General features: G+C 43.8%; 2 protein-coding genes and 1 long non-coding RNA gene across 3 annotated transcripts in view; 1 reads left to right on the top strand and 2 right to left on the bottom strand.

Moving 5' to 3' along the window:
* Stx3 (syntaxin 3) overlaps positions 1 to 2,982 on the bottom strand; it is a 43,192-nt gene extending 40,210 nt beyond the window's left edge. The window contains exon 1 of the mRNA XM_048788908.1: positions 2,977 to 2,982. The gene's annotated coding sequence lies outside the window, so the exon portion shown is untranslated. The remainder of the gene's footprint in view (positions 1 to 2,976) is intronic.
* Positions 118 to 11,331, top strand: LOC125612122. Its single transcript, XR_007342443.1, has 2 exons — positions 118 to 1,199; positions 9,835 to 11,331. It is a non-coding gene; the product is annotated as an uncharacterized LOC125612122 (long non-coding RNA).
* On the bottom strand, positions 7,921 to 8,874 carry LOC107135865 (olfactory receptor 10V1-like). The gene has a single exon (XM_015478005.2). The coding sequence runs from the start codon at positions 8,860 to 8,862 to the stop codon at positions 7,924 to 7,926; it is 939 nt and encodes a 312-aa protein (XP_015333491.1). The 5' UTR covers positions 8,863 to 8,874; the 3' UTR covers positions 7,921 to 7,923.
* Positions 11,332 to 15,755: the final 4,424 nt, after the last annotated feature.

Below are 15,755 nucleotides of genomic sequence, written 5' to 3'. Positions count from 1 at the left end.
CTGGGAAAGCTGGGAATGGAACCACCATTTGATCCAGCTATTGCCCTTCTCGGACTATTCCCTGAAGACCTTAAAAGAGCGTACTACAAAGGGCCCGCGCCCGCCCGGCCGCTGCCCGGCCCCCCTCGCGCCTCTCACTCCACCTCTAACTCCAGGTCCCTCAAAGAAGTGGAGGCTCTGGCGCTGGTGGACCCTGCCGCTAGGAGAACCGTGGGGGTGGCCTCGATTGCGTCTTTTCTACTCCACAGCCATTCATTATCTAGACTGGGATCCAGCCCCCGGCTGACTCATTGCTAGGATGGGACAATCTCCTGGAAACTAGCAACTAAGACAATGTGATTTGTGCCACCGTCGGTGGGAGGAAAATGTTCTGATGATACTCAAAGAGATATTCCCCCTGGAGGAAGGGCATTCCAAGCACCAGAAGCAGCGCGGCCCGGGCTGGAAGGGGTGTCCCGGGGTGTCCCAGAGGAATAACTAGAGATGAGGTGGGGAGGGGGAGGCTGCGGCCAGGAGTTTGGGTTTTTACGCTGTTAGTAGTTGAGGTCTGACACCTGCCTTTAATAATTTGTATACCTTTGGGAAAGCTCTGTTTCTCAGGAGGACCCGTTTCCATATCTGTAAAGTCAGAGATAATATCTATTTGGCCGTTTAATATCTACTTGGTCTACTTGTGAATATCTACAAGTCTACTCGTTTCCTACCAAGTGTAGAGGTTCCCGGGTGTTTTATGAAAAGATGGACCTGTTCTAATTTCCCCTCCCTCCTTATCCCTTCTCTTCCCTCTCCCTCTCTTCCCTTCGCTATTTTTTTGGGGGGCGGGGGGGGGGTAACGGAAGACCAATGACAAACTGAGCAGAAGAGAACTCAGTAAATGGGACTAAGGAACCAAAGATGTAATTCTCAGCTTAGGGAAAAAAGTTGCTCTATGCATTCAGTTTAAAAGGTTATAAATATTTTTGCAATTCTAACAGGACTTTGCCCTCTTCTGCGACATGCATGCTTCACGCTGACTTCATCGACTGCCATAAAGATCGTCTGTATGACAGGGGTTGGGCTGTTGGAACTAGCCCTGCGGTTCAAAGCTCTAATCCTCTCCATGACGTCCAGCAAATATTCTTCTGCCTCCAGCGCTCTTTAGGTGGAGTCTTGTTTACCACGAAGACTTCCATGCCCCCTGGTGGTCATAAAAGGAAAAGGTGAGTACATCACAATACAACACCTCCTTCCTTTGATTTTTGTTAGTGGGGATAGCAAGGTTCCTGCACTTGCGGAAAATTGGGTCTCCTACAGGAGACAGAGAGATGAAGAACTCTACAATGGAAGTTTGAAAAGGACCATAGTGGTCAAGAGTAAGGATTCGATTCCATAGCAGGAACCAAGAAGTGGCCATGCATCCTCCACCATAACACATTCAAGGGTTCTTGTTAAAACATAATTGCTTTCAAAAGAGTGAAATCATGGCTCTTGTACAAATATAAAATGAACACGCAAATATTTTATTTAGTTCATTAATTAATGAAGGAACCAATAAGGACTTAAACTTGTGTAGAACTCAAAAAACAGATACACAGGCAGGAGGGAAGCTGAAATGAATATAATAATAAAGGCATAACTGTCTCTGTGGTGGGGGATCAGTTGTACTTCTGCCTGATAAAATTTATTTGCATCTCTATGGACAAGAATCATTTGCATTAGTATCCATATTTTTAACTTACAGAATCGGAAAATAGCTACATAACCATTCAAGGCATGTACCATTATAAAAATCAAATAACCCAGAAAAGTGCATTAGATCAGTCCATCACAGGATACATGCCCTAGGACACTCAATAATCTTTTGGGGGGAGGGCATTTTAATTTTTCCAGTTCTTGCAGACACTCCCAATGTAGCACCTTCCATGGTGTTACCTAACACTAACTATATGTAAAATTCTTTGTTATACTGAACAAAAATTTCTCTCCCTGTAACTTCCATTATTTCTTGCTCCTGGCCTTTGTGCAAACACTTAAGAAATTCAATCACATGATGGTCTTTCCATGAAGGGAGAGTTGCTATAGGAGAGGAGCACAATTCCCAGGCACATGACCAGGAGGCCTGAGTTACCATGAAACAGCTGTCACTTGACATCACACAGCTTATTTTCTCCTCTGTCAAATTAGGGTACTGACCAAAACTAATAATTCCCAACTGTTCAAAGTCAAGACTGTCATATAATCATTATTTTTATTTATAAATCTCTCATTTTAAAAAAAATGCCATATCCCCAGAAAATATATATACCATATAACAAGACTCTATAATAAGAAGCTTGGCTTCTTATAAAAGAATGTTTCCATGATGGGGGGTAAAAACAATCTTTTTGGTCACTCTATGTGGCTATAGCAAAAATGTCTATATTTCTCTGAAAGTTTTTAAACATTGAAAATACCATAAAGAGCCCTCTTAACTGCAATTAAAATCCAGAAACCCAGAGAGAGAAGCCCATCGGCACATGTTTTTTTTTTTTTATTATGACATTCTATTGGAAGGTAGTTATCAAAAACTTGGACCCTTCCCTACAACTCCTGCTAGGCATGAATTCTAAGTTGTTAATTTTATATTAATACTTGTTCTTTCAGGCAGAAGTATGGATTCCATTCCACTGTCTGTGCAAGAAACTGAAAAAAAAGTAATTCTGGACAAAGTGGCTCAGGCTTGTAGTCCCAGCTATATGGGAGAATGAGACTGGAGGTCTCCCAAGTCTCTCTCAAGTTTGAGGCCAGCCTGAGCAACTTGGCAAGACCCTGTCTCAAGTTTTTACAAAATGGAGAGGGCCCGGGGTTGGGATATAGCTCAGTGGTAGATCACTTAGCTAGCATGTGCAAGGCCCTGAGTTCAATCCCCAGTACCAAAAAAAAAAAAAAGTCAAGTAACTGTGGGACAAGGGATGGAGGAAGGGGTCCACAGACCGGTCAGGAAGACTGATAGTGCACTCAGCTGGTCCACAGGATCTTGGAGTAGGGAGTGCTCAGTAGGAGCTCCCTCTCTTGGATGTATTTGTATTTTTCTGCCCTATGATGGTACTTGGTCTCCCACCTACTGGGTCTTAGTGCAGCTGTTTCCCCACTGGAAAAAAAAATAGTCAGGATTAATTCAAGTGTTTGCATTTTGATTCATAAACCATCAATATTTAATTTCACATTTACAAACAAACCCAAGAGAGCCTCTTGAGTTTGGGGGCTCCACTTTCCTCTCTTCTCTTCCTGCTGAGCCAGTGTCTTTCCCACTGAAGAAAAGGACTGAACCTAACCCTACCTGTACAGCCACAGCTGCTGTGAGACAGGTGAGACCATTTCTGTCTGGGGTGTCCTGAGGCAGTGTCTGCAGGGTTTGGTGCTGAGTAGAAAGAGATAAAGGGAGCTGGAGAATTGAAGAAGAAGGTCCTTTCTCTTCCCCACTGTAGAGAGGAAGAATAAACCTCCTGATTGACAGTCTCCTCCTTCTTACAGTTTGTATTAGTTGTCAGATGCTACCTAAGAATTTGCTCTAAAACCTAGCTGTTTAAAACAACAAACATTTATTATCTCATATTTTCTGCAATTGAGAAATCCAGGTCCAGCTTGGCAGGATGGCTCAGCCTCAAGGTCAAGGACCTGTTTCCAAGGTTATTCATATGGTTGTTGGCAGAATTCAGTTCCTTAAGTGCTGTTGGACAGAAGGCCTTGCTGGTGATTGGTTGGAGGAGTCCCTCAGTTCCTTGCTACATGGTCCTCTCCATAGAGCAGCTCACAACATGGCAGCTAGCTTCTTTCTACCAGAGTAGGAAAGTAAGAGGGATAAAGAGAAAGAAAGAGAAGCCCCAGAGTTGTTGAGACCTACTCTCAGATGTGACATTCCATTACTTTTGCTGCATTCTATTATTAGAACTGAGTCACTAGCTTCAGCACACACTCAAGGCAAGGGGATCATACAAGGGCATGAAGACCAGGAGCCAATTCAGTGGCTGCCTGACATAGTTCAAATCCCAAATGAATGCCAGAGTTTTGCAACTTCACCTCTTAGAGCTCTCTTCTCCCCCATGTCTAACCTGGACAACTCCAACCTAGTCCTCAGACCTCAGAGTAGAATGCTCTAAAGAAAAAACACCTTACTCCCCAGGAGGAAGTTAGGTGTCCCTCGAATGTGCTTCTCTGGCACCCTAAATTCCTCCATTGCACCCTTCCATATTGGATAATAACCTGGCCACTTGTGTCCACAGGAGAGCAACTTGTCTTTCTTGTTCACTGATGTGGAATCTGACCTGAACAGAGGACCAAAACTAGTGTACTAGACACTCAGTAAATGTTTACTAAAGTTATTAAATGAAACTTCTTAAAATGTGGTTCTCATCTTTCGTATTAAAAACCATTGTGTTCTCATTACCAAGAGAGAGTCCATACTCTTCTTGGAATCGCATTCAAGGTCTTGCCCAATCTGGCCAAGGCCTTACATAAGGTCACCCCAGACACACAGCTCCACCATCAGCCTCAGAAAACCATCACCTCTTCTCTTAACCTACTCATCCTTCCATGAGGTCCCACTTCTCTCTGCCTCTTATGTCCTTCTTCCACGTCAAGTCTGACAAATTCCTACTCCTCCAAGACAGAGGCTCTCTGCATTTTACCCAGGTGGTTTCCATACTTGTCTCTGTACACAACCTCCCAACTTGTTCAAGTCTCTTTAAAAAAAAAAAAAAAAATCTTATGTTGTCTTGAACCTAGTTTTTCACATAACCATTTCTCTAGATTGACCGTGAACTGCCTGTGAGTAACAACTGGATATTTTTCTTCCATAGCTCTCATGAAACAGGTCTGGGGATCCTTCCCCTCTCCCTAAGGAGGAAAGAAAACCCTTCCTGGATTCTGGCTCTTAAAACCAAATGCAATTGCAACTCCACACAACTTAAAGGATGAATTTGGTGTGGCTGAATTGAATTCTAGATTTAAAATAATATGCTTTATTGACAAAGATGTTTTATATCATGTTGTTCAGATGTTTCCCTTACATAAAACATCATATACTATAGGTCTGTGTCTATGAATTTCAATGTAAATTATTTGTGCCACAATTTGCTTTGTGTTTTTACATAAACTCCTCAGACCCTGCATCCATAAAGCCACAAAGTACTACACCAAAGAGGTTGGTAGGGAAAATGTGAAGACTTGGTGAGGAAGACTCTGAACAAAAAGCCTATAGTTATTTCTGACCTGCTGAAGACAAGAGTGTTTCTTATAGCACTTTGAATAGATGTCAAGACTAGCAGGATAATCGTAATGAAGCACAGGAAAGAGGCACTGGGATAATTTTACTAATTAAAAGGGTAAGTCACATAGTGTGAGTACTTCTCAACTTGGAAATTTGAATAGCTATGCTGAATCTTTTACTTTACTTTTAGTTCTCTTGATATCTCCCAATAACTTGGGGGTGAGGTAGAGTGGATGTTGTCCCCATTTTATTGTGAACTAAATTAAGTATGGAGAAATAAGATGGTTTTTCCAAGCTCACATAAGGTACATATAGCATGCCATTAGAGCTCGTGATTGCGTGCCCAGGCTGTGGGACCAAACTGCCCAGGTCAAATCTCAGTTCTGTTATTACTTGCTCTGTGATCTTGGATTTATTTAACTTTCCTAGGCCTCATGTTCCTCATCTGTAAGCAAAGATAATAGTCATACACATCTCATGGGGTTTTTTGAAGACAAATGTGTGAACAGTTGGAAATCATCACTTCCCTTATTCAATCCCTGGAATAGACCACACTAACTAACCCATTATAACTGCACTACTTTCTCAAAGAACATGAGGAATTGAGAAATGCCTGTAATACTTCAATCAAGTATGAAATAACCTTCTTAGTATTGAAAAGTCAACAGTAGCTACTAAAGCACTTTTCATAAGAGGTTTCAACAGGATAATACACTTAAAAAGGCACTCAAAGAAAGTAAAAAAAATAAGGTGAAATGCATCCTTCATCTTTTTTTTTCTTGGTACCAGAGATTGAACTCCCGGGCACTAGACCACTGAGTAACATCCCCAGCCCTATTTGGTATTTTATTTAGAGACAGGGTATCACTAGTGTCTCCCTTTTGCTGAGGCTGGCTTTGAACTCATGATCCTCCGGCCTCAGCCACCTGAGCTACCGGGATTACAGGCCTGTGCCACTGAGCCCACCTCTCATCCTTCATCTTTGAGAGTCATGACTCAGGTTTTCATGCTGCAGTCTCTGAGAAAACCTGCAGCAAACCCCTAATAGTAGTTTGATCAGCACAGTGTCCTTCACACTAGTTGAACACATAACATTTATTCCACCTAAAAACCTAATAACCAAAGAACTAGTGTCCTAGCAGAGTGTATTATAGAAGACCATAAAAGAAGCAGCAAATAACTACAAATGAAACAAAAGGAGATCCTTTAGGGTTCTTATCTATCAAAGGAAGAAAGCAAAATTTCAGTTCCATGTAAAATGAATTCTGGTCATTGTTTTTATTGATCAAACTTATGAACCTTTTACAAAAAATAAAATGTTGCAGCACATTTTTATACTTTTCCAGATAAGGAAACAGAGACCCAGGGAGATGGTTTCCTATCCTTGTGCCCTGCCAGTTCCCTCCTTCAGAAATGCATTTCCTGCTCCAGAGATCTGGAAACGTCATGATGCAGTTCAAACACCACCTCCCACCATTATTGCCATTTCTCCCTCCTGTCCCTCTTCTGAACTCTCAAAGTAGTGTATTAATTGACCCTTGGTGTAACTGTCCCTTGAGTTCTTCAATCACATTAGATTTGCTTTGAGACAGAAGCTGCTTCTTACTTACCTTTCCATTTCCTGCTCTACTTGCCACAAGTGGATGCATAGTATATTGTAGAGAGCAATAAACAGTTGGTTACTGCCTTGTTGCATGAAAAAAAAAAATCATCAAAGAGTAGGGGAAGGAATGCATGCCCCATAACTATGAAAAAGAGGTTCTGATACATCTGTGTTCTGACACTGTTGTCTTGAGACAAATGGTCATCTGGTAAATGACTACCACCCCATAAAGAGACACACCAAAGAGCTCCTTTCACTCCTCAATGTGTCCAGTCTGTTTCTCTTCAAAAATTATCTTTGCTCTATGTGAATCTATTTGAATCAATATTTCCCTTCTTCTACCCCCAGAGAGGTTCAGTTAATAAAACAAATTTACCCTATTGTGCATACACAGCTAGGGAGAAACAAAAAGAAAGGAGAATATCAAATATGAGAGAAAGAGACTAGAGACGGTACTGAACAGCTCAGAGGACGGCATCCAAAGGCCAACTAACATAGAGTTAGAGACGGGGATGAGCAGCTTGGCTCCAGGATTAAAAGAAGCAAAGTGAAACGGCTAGCACTGAAATTCCAGAGCTTTCCCCAGCATCGTTCCCTGGAAAATAAATTGGGTGAAAATCAATATTTTTTGACAGTTCAGAGTTTATGCCACATCAAGAGAAAGGGGCTACGATGTTCCCAGTGTGATTTGCATCTTATTGCTGGTTGTACATCCCTCCCTGGATGTACAGCGTTTGAGATTGTTGACAACCTAATAACTGGATATGAAGATAAGTCCAAGGTAGGGCTAGACATGGGATGCTAATAACCACATTCACGGCAATCTCTCCCTTTAAAAGTCATGAAGTATTTTCACTTAATGTATCTGGGGATTCTTCAAACATAGCTACATACTGCGGGGTTGTTAGTCCTCATTCTGGAGATGAAGAAACTGAAGGCGACAAAAAAAAAAAATGATATTTCAAAGTACTGCAATCAGGAAGCCTAACAGTATGAAACCACTGCCCTGTCAGCCCCCATCTCCTCCTCTTGCAGTCGACTTGTGGTCTTCCCTGGGGGGTGTTGTGGAGGAACAGTCAGAGTGCTCGCTGTGCTAGAGCACAAGGAACCTCATCATTGCTCTCTTCAAAGCCTCCTTAAGCTCCCTGCTCCTCATGCTGTAGATCAAGGGGTTCAGCACAGGGGTGACAAATGTGTAAACCACAGACACCACCTGGCCCCTGTCTGGAGAGTACCTGGAGCTGGGGCACAGGTAGATGACACTTGTGCACCCATACTGCAGGAGGACCACAGTCAGGTGGGAGGAGCAGGTGGAGAAGGCCTTGTGCCTCCCCTCTGCAGAGCGCATCTTCAGGATGGCAGCCACAATGAAGACATAGGACAGGGTGATGAGCAGGGAGGGGATGGTGAGCACAATGACACTGACCGCAAACAGGGTGACCTCGTGGACGTGGGTGTCGGCACAGGCCAGCCTCATGACAGGGAGGACGTCACAGTAGAACAGGCTGATCTCCTTGCTGCTGCAGAAGGGCAGCCGGAAGATGAGCACAGTCAGCTGCAGGGCCAAGGCGAACCCCAGCACGAGGGACCCCACGGCCAGCTGCACACACACGCGCCAGCTCATGATGAGGGTGTAGCGCAGAGGGTGACAGATGGCCACAAACCGGTCGTAGGCCATGACGGCCAGCAGAATGCAGTCCACGCTGCCCAGGAAGATGAAGAAGAACATCTGGGTGCCGCAGCCTGGCAGGGAGATGAGGGTGCTCTCTGTGGACAGGACGCTGGCCAGGGTCAGAGGGACGATGGTGGAGGAGTAGAAGACCTCCAGAGCTGCCAGGTTTGCCAGGAAGAAGTACATGGGGGTGTGGAGACAGCGGTTCATCCAGATGGTGAGGAAAATGGAGAGGTTGCCAGTGATGCTGACCAGGTACATCCCGAGAAAGGTCACGAAAATCAGCACCTGCACCTCGGGGAGTCGGGAGAAGGGGCGGAAGTGGAAGTGGATCATCCCAGTTTGGTTTGCTTCCTCCATGTGTCCACTGCATTGGGCCTGCTGATAGCCCAGGCGCTGCCCCTGAGGACAGATCAATGTCAGGACAGAAGCTACTGCTGCATGATTCACCCAAATCTCGGCCTCACCATCCTGGATCACAGGTCTGACTGTCTTTACAACCAATCTGAAATTAGTAACTCTCCTACACAGCTTTTCTGTTGTCATCACCCAGAAGTAGTTGACTCCTGAACTATGTCTGGATGATTCACCTTTGTATCAGGATTATATATAATAACAATAGAAATATAACATGATTATCACATTAGGGATTCGTAGGTGTACAATCCCATTGTATTAAGTGACAATGTCATACAACCATGGCCTCTTCTTCTCCTCACCATCCAAAACTCTGTGCCCATTATACAATAACCCCATTATGCCCTTCTCCCACCCCCTTACTCATCTCTACTTCTATTTCTGTCTCTGTGCACATTCCCATTCTGGGTACCTCATGTAAGTGAAATCAGATGATTTATGTCCTTCTCTGACTGGCTCTTTTGACTGTGCATAATGCTTTCTAGGTACATCCATGTCTTAGTACATATTAAAATTATGTCATTTTTATGGATGAATTATATTCCATTGTCTGTATATGCTGCATTTTGTATATACACTTATCAGTTCATGGACAATGTAGCTTTTCTACTTTGGGCTATTGTATATCCTAAACCATAGTATACCACTCCCAAGCCACAGTCCCTCTGTTTCCTTGAAACCTTTTCTCTGGTCACACTATTGGGGTTGGAGAATCTAGGTTCTAATTCCTGATCTAATTGGCCAATGCTATGATCTTGGGCAGCCCTTTGAAGCTTTCTGTTTCACTGTCTTCATCTGTAAAGATGACAGTAAGACACCACTTGACATTGTCAGGAGAATGTACGTGCCTGACCCCTTTTAAATTCTGATGAATGCTAGTAATCCTGAAAACCACTCTTCTTCCACCTCTTCCAGATCACCTTGATGCTTCCAGCTTCCCCAAAGAAGTCTCCTTTGGATAATATCCTCATCCCTTCTCACCAAGACATCCGACATCTCTTCCACTAGTCTTCCACCAATGCTCACCATTTTTAGTTCCTTGGACTTTCCTCAGCATTAACATTTGCTGTAATGTCCCCTGTCTCTAATCCTAACTGATCGTGACTGAAAAAGACCACAAAACTCTGTCCCCTGGTGCCACAGCAGAGATTGGCATTCTCAACCCCAGCACCCTCCCCAAGCCCCCGAGTCAGCCCCTCTTTCCAGTCCTCACCAAGGCTAGTCCCTCACCTCGTTGCCCTTCTCTTCTACCCGCCCCCTTCCCTCATGCTCCGGCTCCAACTTCACACACACACAAAGAAGGAACAGAAGCCCCCGAGGCAGCTCTCCTTCATGCTCACCAGCTCTGGGCCTGCAGCGGTGTCTGCCGACCCGGCTGCCCATCACACACTCCCACCTGCCTCAGTGGGAGCGTCCCTCCTCCTTGGCATAAATACTGGCCTCCTGCTGGGCCCTCTGGGGTCTTGCTCCACAGATCCACTGCTCAAGCTCCAACACCTACCTCTGCCCCCCACTCTAGAGCGCCCTCAGCTCCCCCAGTATAAAGAAACTGCCCTCAGGGTTATGTCACCCTCCTGGCTCCTCCCAGAATGGACATCTGCTGTCCTTCCTTCATCATGGGCCGTGAGCTTCCACCTCACCCCTCCAGCTCCCTAGACCACTTTAATGAAGACCACCAAGGACTTCCAAGTTCCTGAATCCAATAATTTGACTTCATCTCTGTTACATTTACACCTAGTGGCGCTCCCTTTTCCTGAAAATTCCTCAGTCCTTGGCTCTGAGATGCTATTCTACCCTCTAGACACCCTATTCCCCAAATTTGGAGAGGTTGCTGTTCCTGTTGGTGATTCACCAAAGGAAGGTTTTGCTGGTTATGCAACAGTTACCCCCAGATCCATTCTCTGCCCAGCTCTGCCCTTTGGAAGGGTGGTCCCCAAGCACTGGCTGCCTCCTCACTATGTCCTTATATGGCAAGAAGAGGAAGCTGTGGTGCCTCTTCCGCTTCTATGAGGACACTAACCCCTTCATGGGACATTCATGCTCATGACCTGGTCTGAACCTGATTACTTCCCATAGGCCCCACTTCCTACATCCGTCTCATTGGAGGGCTACAATTTTTACATATGATTAAAGGAGGGGAAGGCAAACATTCAGTCATAAAACACTTTGCACGTAGAAGGGGAAATACTACTTTGGACTTTGCTTCTGAGGTCACCCAGCAAACCAAAACAATCACCTCCAGTAGAATGCACCTTTGTTTATTTTTTTCCATGTGGATGTCTGCAGAACCTGTGTGCACAGGATAATCACATAAGGGCATTGTTGCCTTTCAGAATGAGGCAAACAGTATTTCTGCTGGTTGCAGTTTTTCCATTAAACACTTGCTATACTTTTGTGTCCAGCAAGCCAGTCCTTCTAGTGTTTGACTCTTGCCTAATTTGCAAGTAAATATTTTCCTTTCCTTTTCTAAATGCTTCTACCTCTGTGCTATTGTCTGATAACACAGAGGGTTTTAGAACATAGGCTCCTTCATGGATGGTCAATTTCGATCTGGAAGTTTCTAAGAGTACATTGTTCCTTTATTGTTGAAATTGCCTTCCTGGGAGTAATAGCAGGATCGATCTCTCTCTCTCTCTCTCTCTCTCTCTCTCTATCTCTATCTCTATCTCTATCTCTCTCATGCATGTGTGTAGAAGTAAGTAAGGAAACCCAGCGTGCCCTTAACCCCTAATATTTGACCTCCATGAGTTAAATATGAAGAGCAAATTCAAGGACTAGAAAGAGAACTGTTGCCTCTAATAGGACCCTTACTGCTCCTTCAGAGCTGCATTCACTCCTATGCTCAGTGTTCATTACTGTGACCTCCATGGTCTCCAGGCTCCCTTCAGGCAGCCTCTGACTTCACTTCACCCTCATTGATACCCAGGACTGAAAACAGTGGCTAGAATTATAAAATCATGCTCTGACATGCACAAAGATAAACTGTCAGAATATAGAGAGTTTTAAAAAAACTCAAAATTTAAAAAAAACAAATAAGTGGGCAAATGAACTCAACAGACACTTCTCAAAAGAAATACAAATGGCCAACAATTATATGAAAAAAAAATTGTCCAATATCTTTAGCCACTAAGGAAATGCAAATCAAAGCTACACTAAAATTCCATCTCATTCCACTTAGAATGATCATCACCAAAGATACAAACACCAATAAATGCTGGCAAGAATGAGGGTGAAAGGAACATTTATATAAATTAATACCATCTTGGAAATCAGTATAAAGTTCCTCAAAAAGCTAAAAATAGATGTACCACATGATCCAGCTATACCACTTCTTGGCGTTTATCCAAAAGAACTGAAGTCAGCTTATTTTAGAGGTACATGCATACCCACATTTACTTACTACAGCACAATCCACAATAGCTGGTTTGCAGAGTCAGCCTAGGTGTCCATCAGCAGATGAATGGATAAAGAACATGAGGTCTAAATACACAGTGGAGTTTTACTCAGCCAAGAATAAAAAATTATTGGGGCTGGGGATGTGGCTCAAGCGGTAGCGCGCTCGCCTGGCATGCGTGCGGCCCGGGTTCGATCCTCAGCACCACATACAAACAAAGATGTTGTGTCCGCCGAAAACTAAAAAATAAATATTAAAAAAAAAAGAATAAAAAATTATTATATAAGAAGAAAAAAAATTCGCCATTTTCAGGAAAATGGATGAAACTAGAGACCATACTTTTGAGTAAATTAAGTCAGACTAAGAAAATTATTGTGTTTTCACTCACATGGGAAAGACAGAATAAAGAAATAAAGGAAAAGGGGTTCCATGAAAGTAAAGAGAAGACATGAGAGTAGAGGAGGGGACCAGGAGGGTGGAAGGGGGGCGTTGAGGTGTTAGGAAGTGAAATTGATCAGATTATGTTTTTATGGACACACGTATGCCACAATGAAACCCACCGTCCTATGTAATTAATATGCAGTAATTTTAGGTTCTACTAAGTGAGACTGATAGGACCAGTGACTCACATTCAGTCCTTTCAAAGTGGAAAAGACCATTTTAGAGCTCTGATACCAGTGGGGCATCTCCCTTCTCAAGAGAAAATCAGCAATTTTCTGGAATAGTTTTAAAATGTTAAATGCACTGAATATCCACTCCACATTAGAGAAGTTATTCTAAAGGAATAATCTGGAATTGGGCGCAATGGCACACGCCTGTAATCCCAGGGCTCAGGAGGTTGAGGCAGGGGGATCGCCAGTTCAAAGCCTGCCTCAGCAACCTCGAGGTGCTAAGCAGCTCAGTGAGATTCTGTCTCTAAAGAAAATACAAAATAGGGCTGAGGATGTGGCTCCGTGGTCAAGTGCCCCTGAGTTCAATCCCCAGTACCCAACCACGCTCCCCCAAAAAAAGAAAGAATCTGAAACGTGAAACCAAATATATAAAGGATATGTGCGGTACTGTTCAACATTTTCTAAAGGGAAATAATCAAGTATTCATATCATCGATTATTATATTACCATTGAGATGATAATTAAAATTATAAAACTTTGGTTGGGGATGTGGCTCAACTGGTAGCGTGCTCGCCTAGCATGCATGAGGCACTGGGTTCAATCCTCAGCACCACGTAAAAATAAAGACATTGTGTCCACCTAAAAAAAAACTAAAATAAATATTTAAAATTATAACGCTTTTGAGAGAAAAATGAGATTTTGATTGTCTTCATGCTTTTCCCTGTTTTTCTTTTTTAATTTCTTGTCAGGAACGTATTTATTATTGAAATTATGAAAACGTCATTGGCTTACGATTCCCATTGAGAGCCTAGGCTAGTGCAATATATACACCACCAGGTGTACAAGCTGTTATAGTTGGAGTCAGATTTAACACCTAGATATGGCCACAGAGTCCCTGTAGTTGGCTATCAGGCCATCCATGAGCAAACTAAATCTAGATAATTTTGATATTTGTATTTATTTATGGATACAAGTTGATCTTGGCCTTGGATAAGATTGTAGTTGTGGTCTTGTTTCTTCCTATTTTCCCTTTCCCTTCCCTTCTAACTTTTTTCTTTACCTTTACTTCTCCTTACAATGAACCCTCAATGTTTAGCTTACTATTCCAGACCCTTCCGATCTTGTAAAGAATTCTAAACCTTTATTCTAGCAAATAGCAGTTTTCTTCCCATTGGGTCTGTTGATTTAATGAACATGTTTCCCAAAGTTAAATCAGTGCATTGCACGATAACTCCAAGAAAGCACATCCCTCAAACATTCTACCAAGTTTCCTTTAGAACAGCAATGTGGTTTCACACAGCTTTCAAAATGAGGGAGAAGGCTCTCTGTGTGGAATATGTCTGAAATACTTGAAGAGTGCAGAATTCTCAACACACTCCCCACCCCAGAAACACACATTCTTCTCTCTGAATGGACACACAAATGTCATCCTACCTGACCAGGCATGTTACACAGTCTCTGCTTCCCTTTATGCCTTAGCTGCTGGGAAGCCCAACACAGCTTTATGCTCAACTCCAGTATCTCCATTTCTATTTAACTTTTGCCTTTTATCCTGTGCAGTTAATGTTGATCTCATTGTGACTCAAGTTTTAGTGCAAGGTATTCTGTTTTTAGTAGCATTCAAAGCATAATAAATATATTAAACAAAAAAAAAAAAGTTCTTCTTGCCTTTTTGGTCTTCATCCAAGGCATTGATGAGTGAGTGAGAACTCTCCCCACTGTCCACTCTCAAGCGTGCTCCTCCTCTGAGTTCTCCTCAGTGGATAAAGTGACAATGCTGGGAACTTCTGAGGCAGCCAGCAGTCCCTTCCCTGTGCACCTAAGCTGCCTCTGCTGCTGTGCACTTGCTTGATACTTGGGTTGGTCAACTCCAGGTCTCTTCTTACCCAGGAAATGTCAGGCCTCAGGAAGGTGACATCCTCTGATTAGTCACTTTTGTGGTTCCAGAATTACCTGCAAAGACTTGACCAACATCTGTGCAGAGAGCCCTTCTTTTCCCAGAAGGACCTTCCCATTTCTCCTTTCCTTCTTCCTTCCCTCAAGGGGGGAAAACAGTACAGTTGTTCATACATTGAGTCATCTGGGGAATGCTTATTGAGCATCTGCTACTATGTGTGCACTGGGTGTGTAACTTAGAAATTGAGACGATCACAGAGTATTTTCTGGTGGTTCCAACAAAACAAATATTCTTCCTATAAGACACTCCTTTCTCACTACCCACAGGCAACCTAGAAAACCGGTCACCTTTCCAGGGAGACAGAGCTGTCCTCATCCTCAGCAGGGGGAACGTCTGCTAGTGTGAGTATCATTGGCATAAGTAGTGACACCTCACTGGCTCCAGAGCTAACCTGCTGCCCCACTCCCTGTGGGACTCAGTGCCAGAAGCCCCTCCCAGGATCAGGAATCCCCAGGTGGTAGCATCCCAGGCCATGCCCCAGGCTCCAGAGCACACAGCACTCCACTGGCAGGTCTTCCTCATGCCTTTCCTCCCTCCTGCCCACAGGGGCTGCAGCCATATCTTACCTGAGACTGAGCAAAGCCCGAGCTGTGATCATCTTCTTACCATCTAGGGAACCCTGGAGCTGACTCTCTGAGAAACCCCCTTCCCTGGGAACAGCACACGTTTAGACACCTCACCCCTTCCCTGCGGCCTCTGCACAAGGGAAGAGGGCCAGACCTGGGGACCTGCAGGCTGGGAACTCTGGGCCTCACCCTGCATCTCCTTGCTGTGAATTCCCTGCCCACTCCGACTCCACCAAGTCCCAGGAGGCTGACTTGGCTTTCAACTGGACCATCCCCAGTAGGACTTTGAACACAAGGGGACATGATAT

Source organism: Marmota marmota, unplaced genomic scaffold (genome assembly GCF_001458135.2).
Source record: "Marmota marmota marmota unplaced genomic scaffold, marMar, whole genome shotgun sequence".
NCBI classification, from domain to species: Eukaryota; Metazoa; Chordata; class Mammalia; order Rodentia; family Sciuridae; genus Marmota; species Marmota marmota.
The sequence above is the reverse complement of the archived record's forward strand: the minus strand, read 5'-3'. Positions and strand labels throughout refer to the sequence as shown.

What these genes read in the sequence shown, in the direction of transcription:
- LOC107135865 (XM_015478005.2), bottom strand. Translation starts at nt 8,862, where the DNA reads ATGGAGGAAGCAAACCAAACTGGGATGATCCACTTCCACTTCCGCCCC.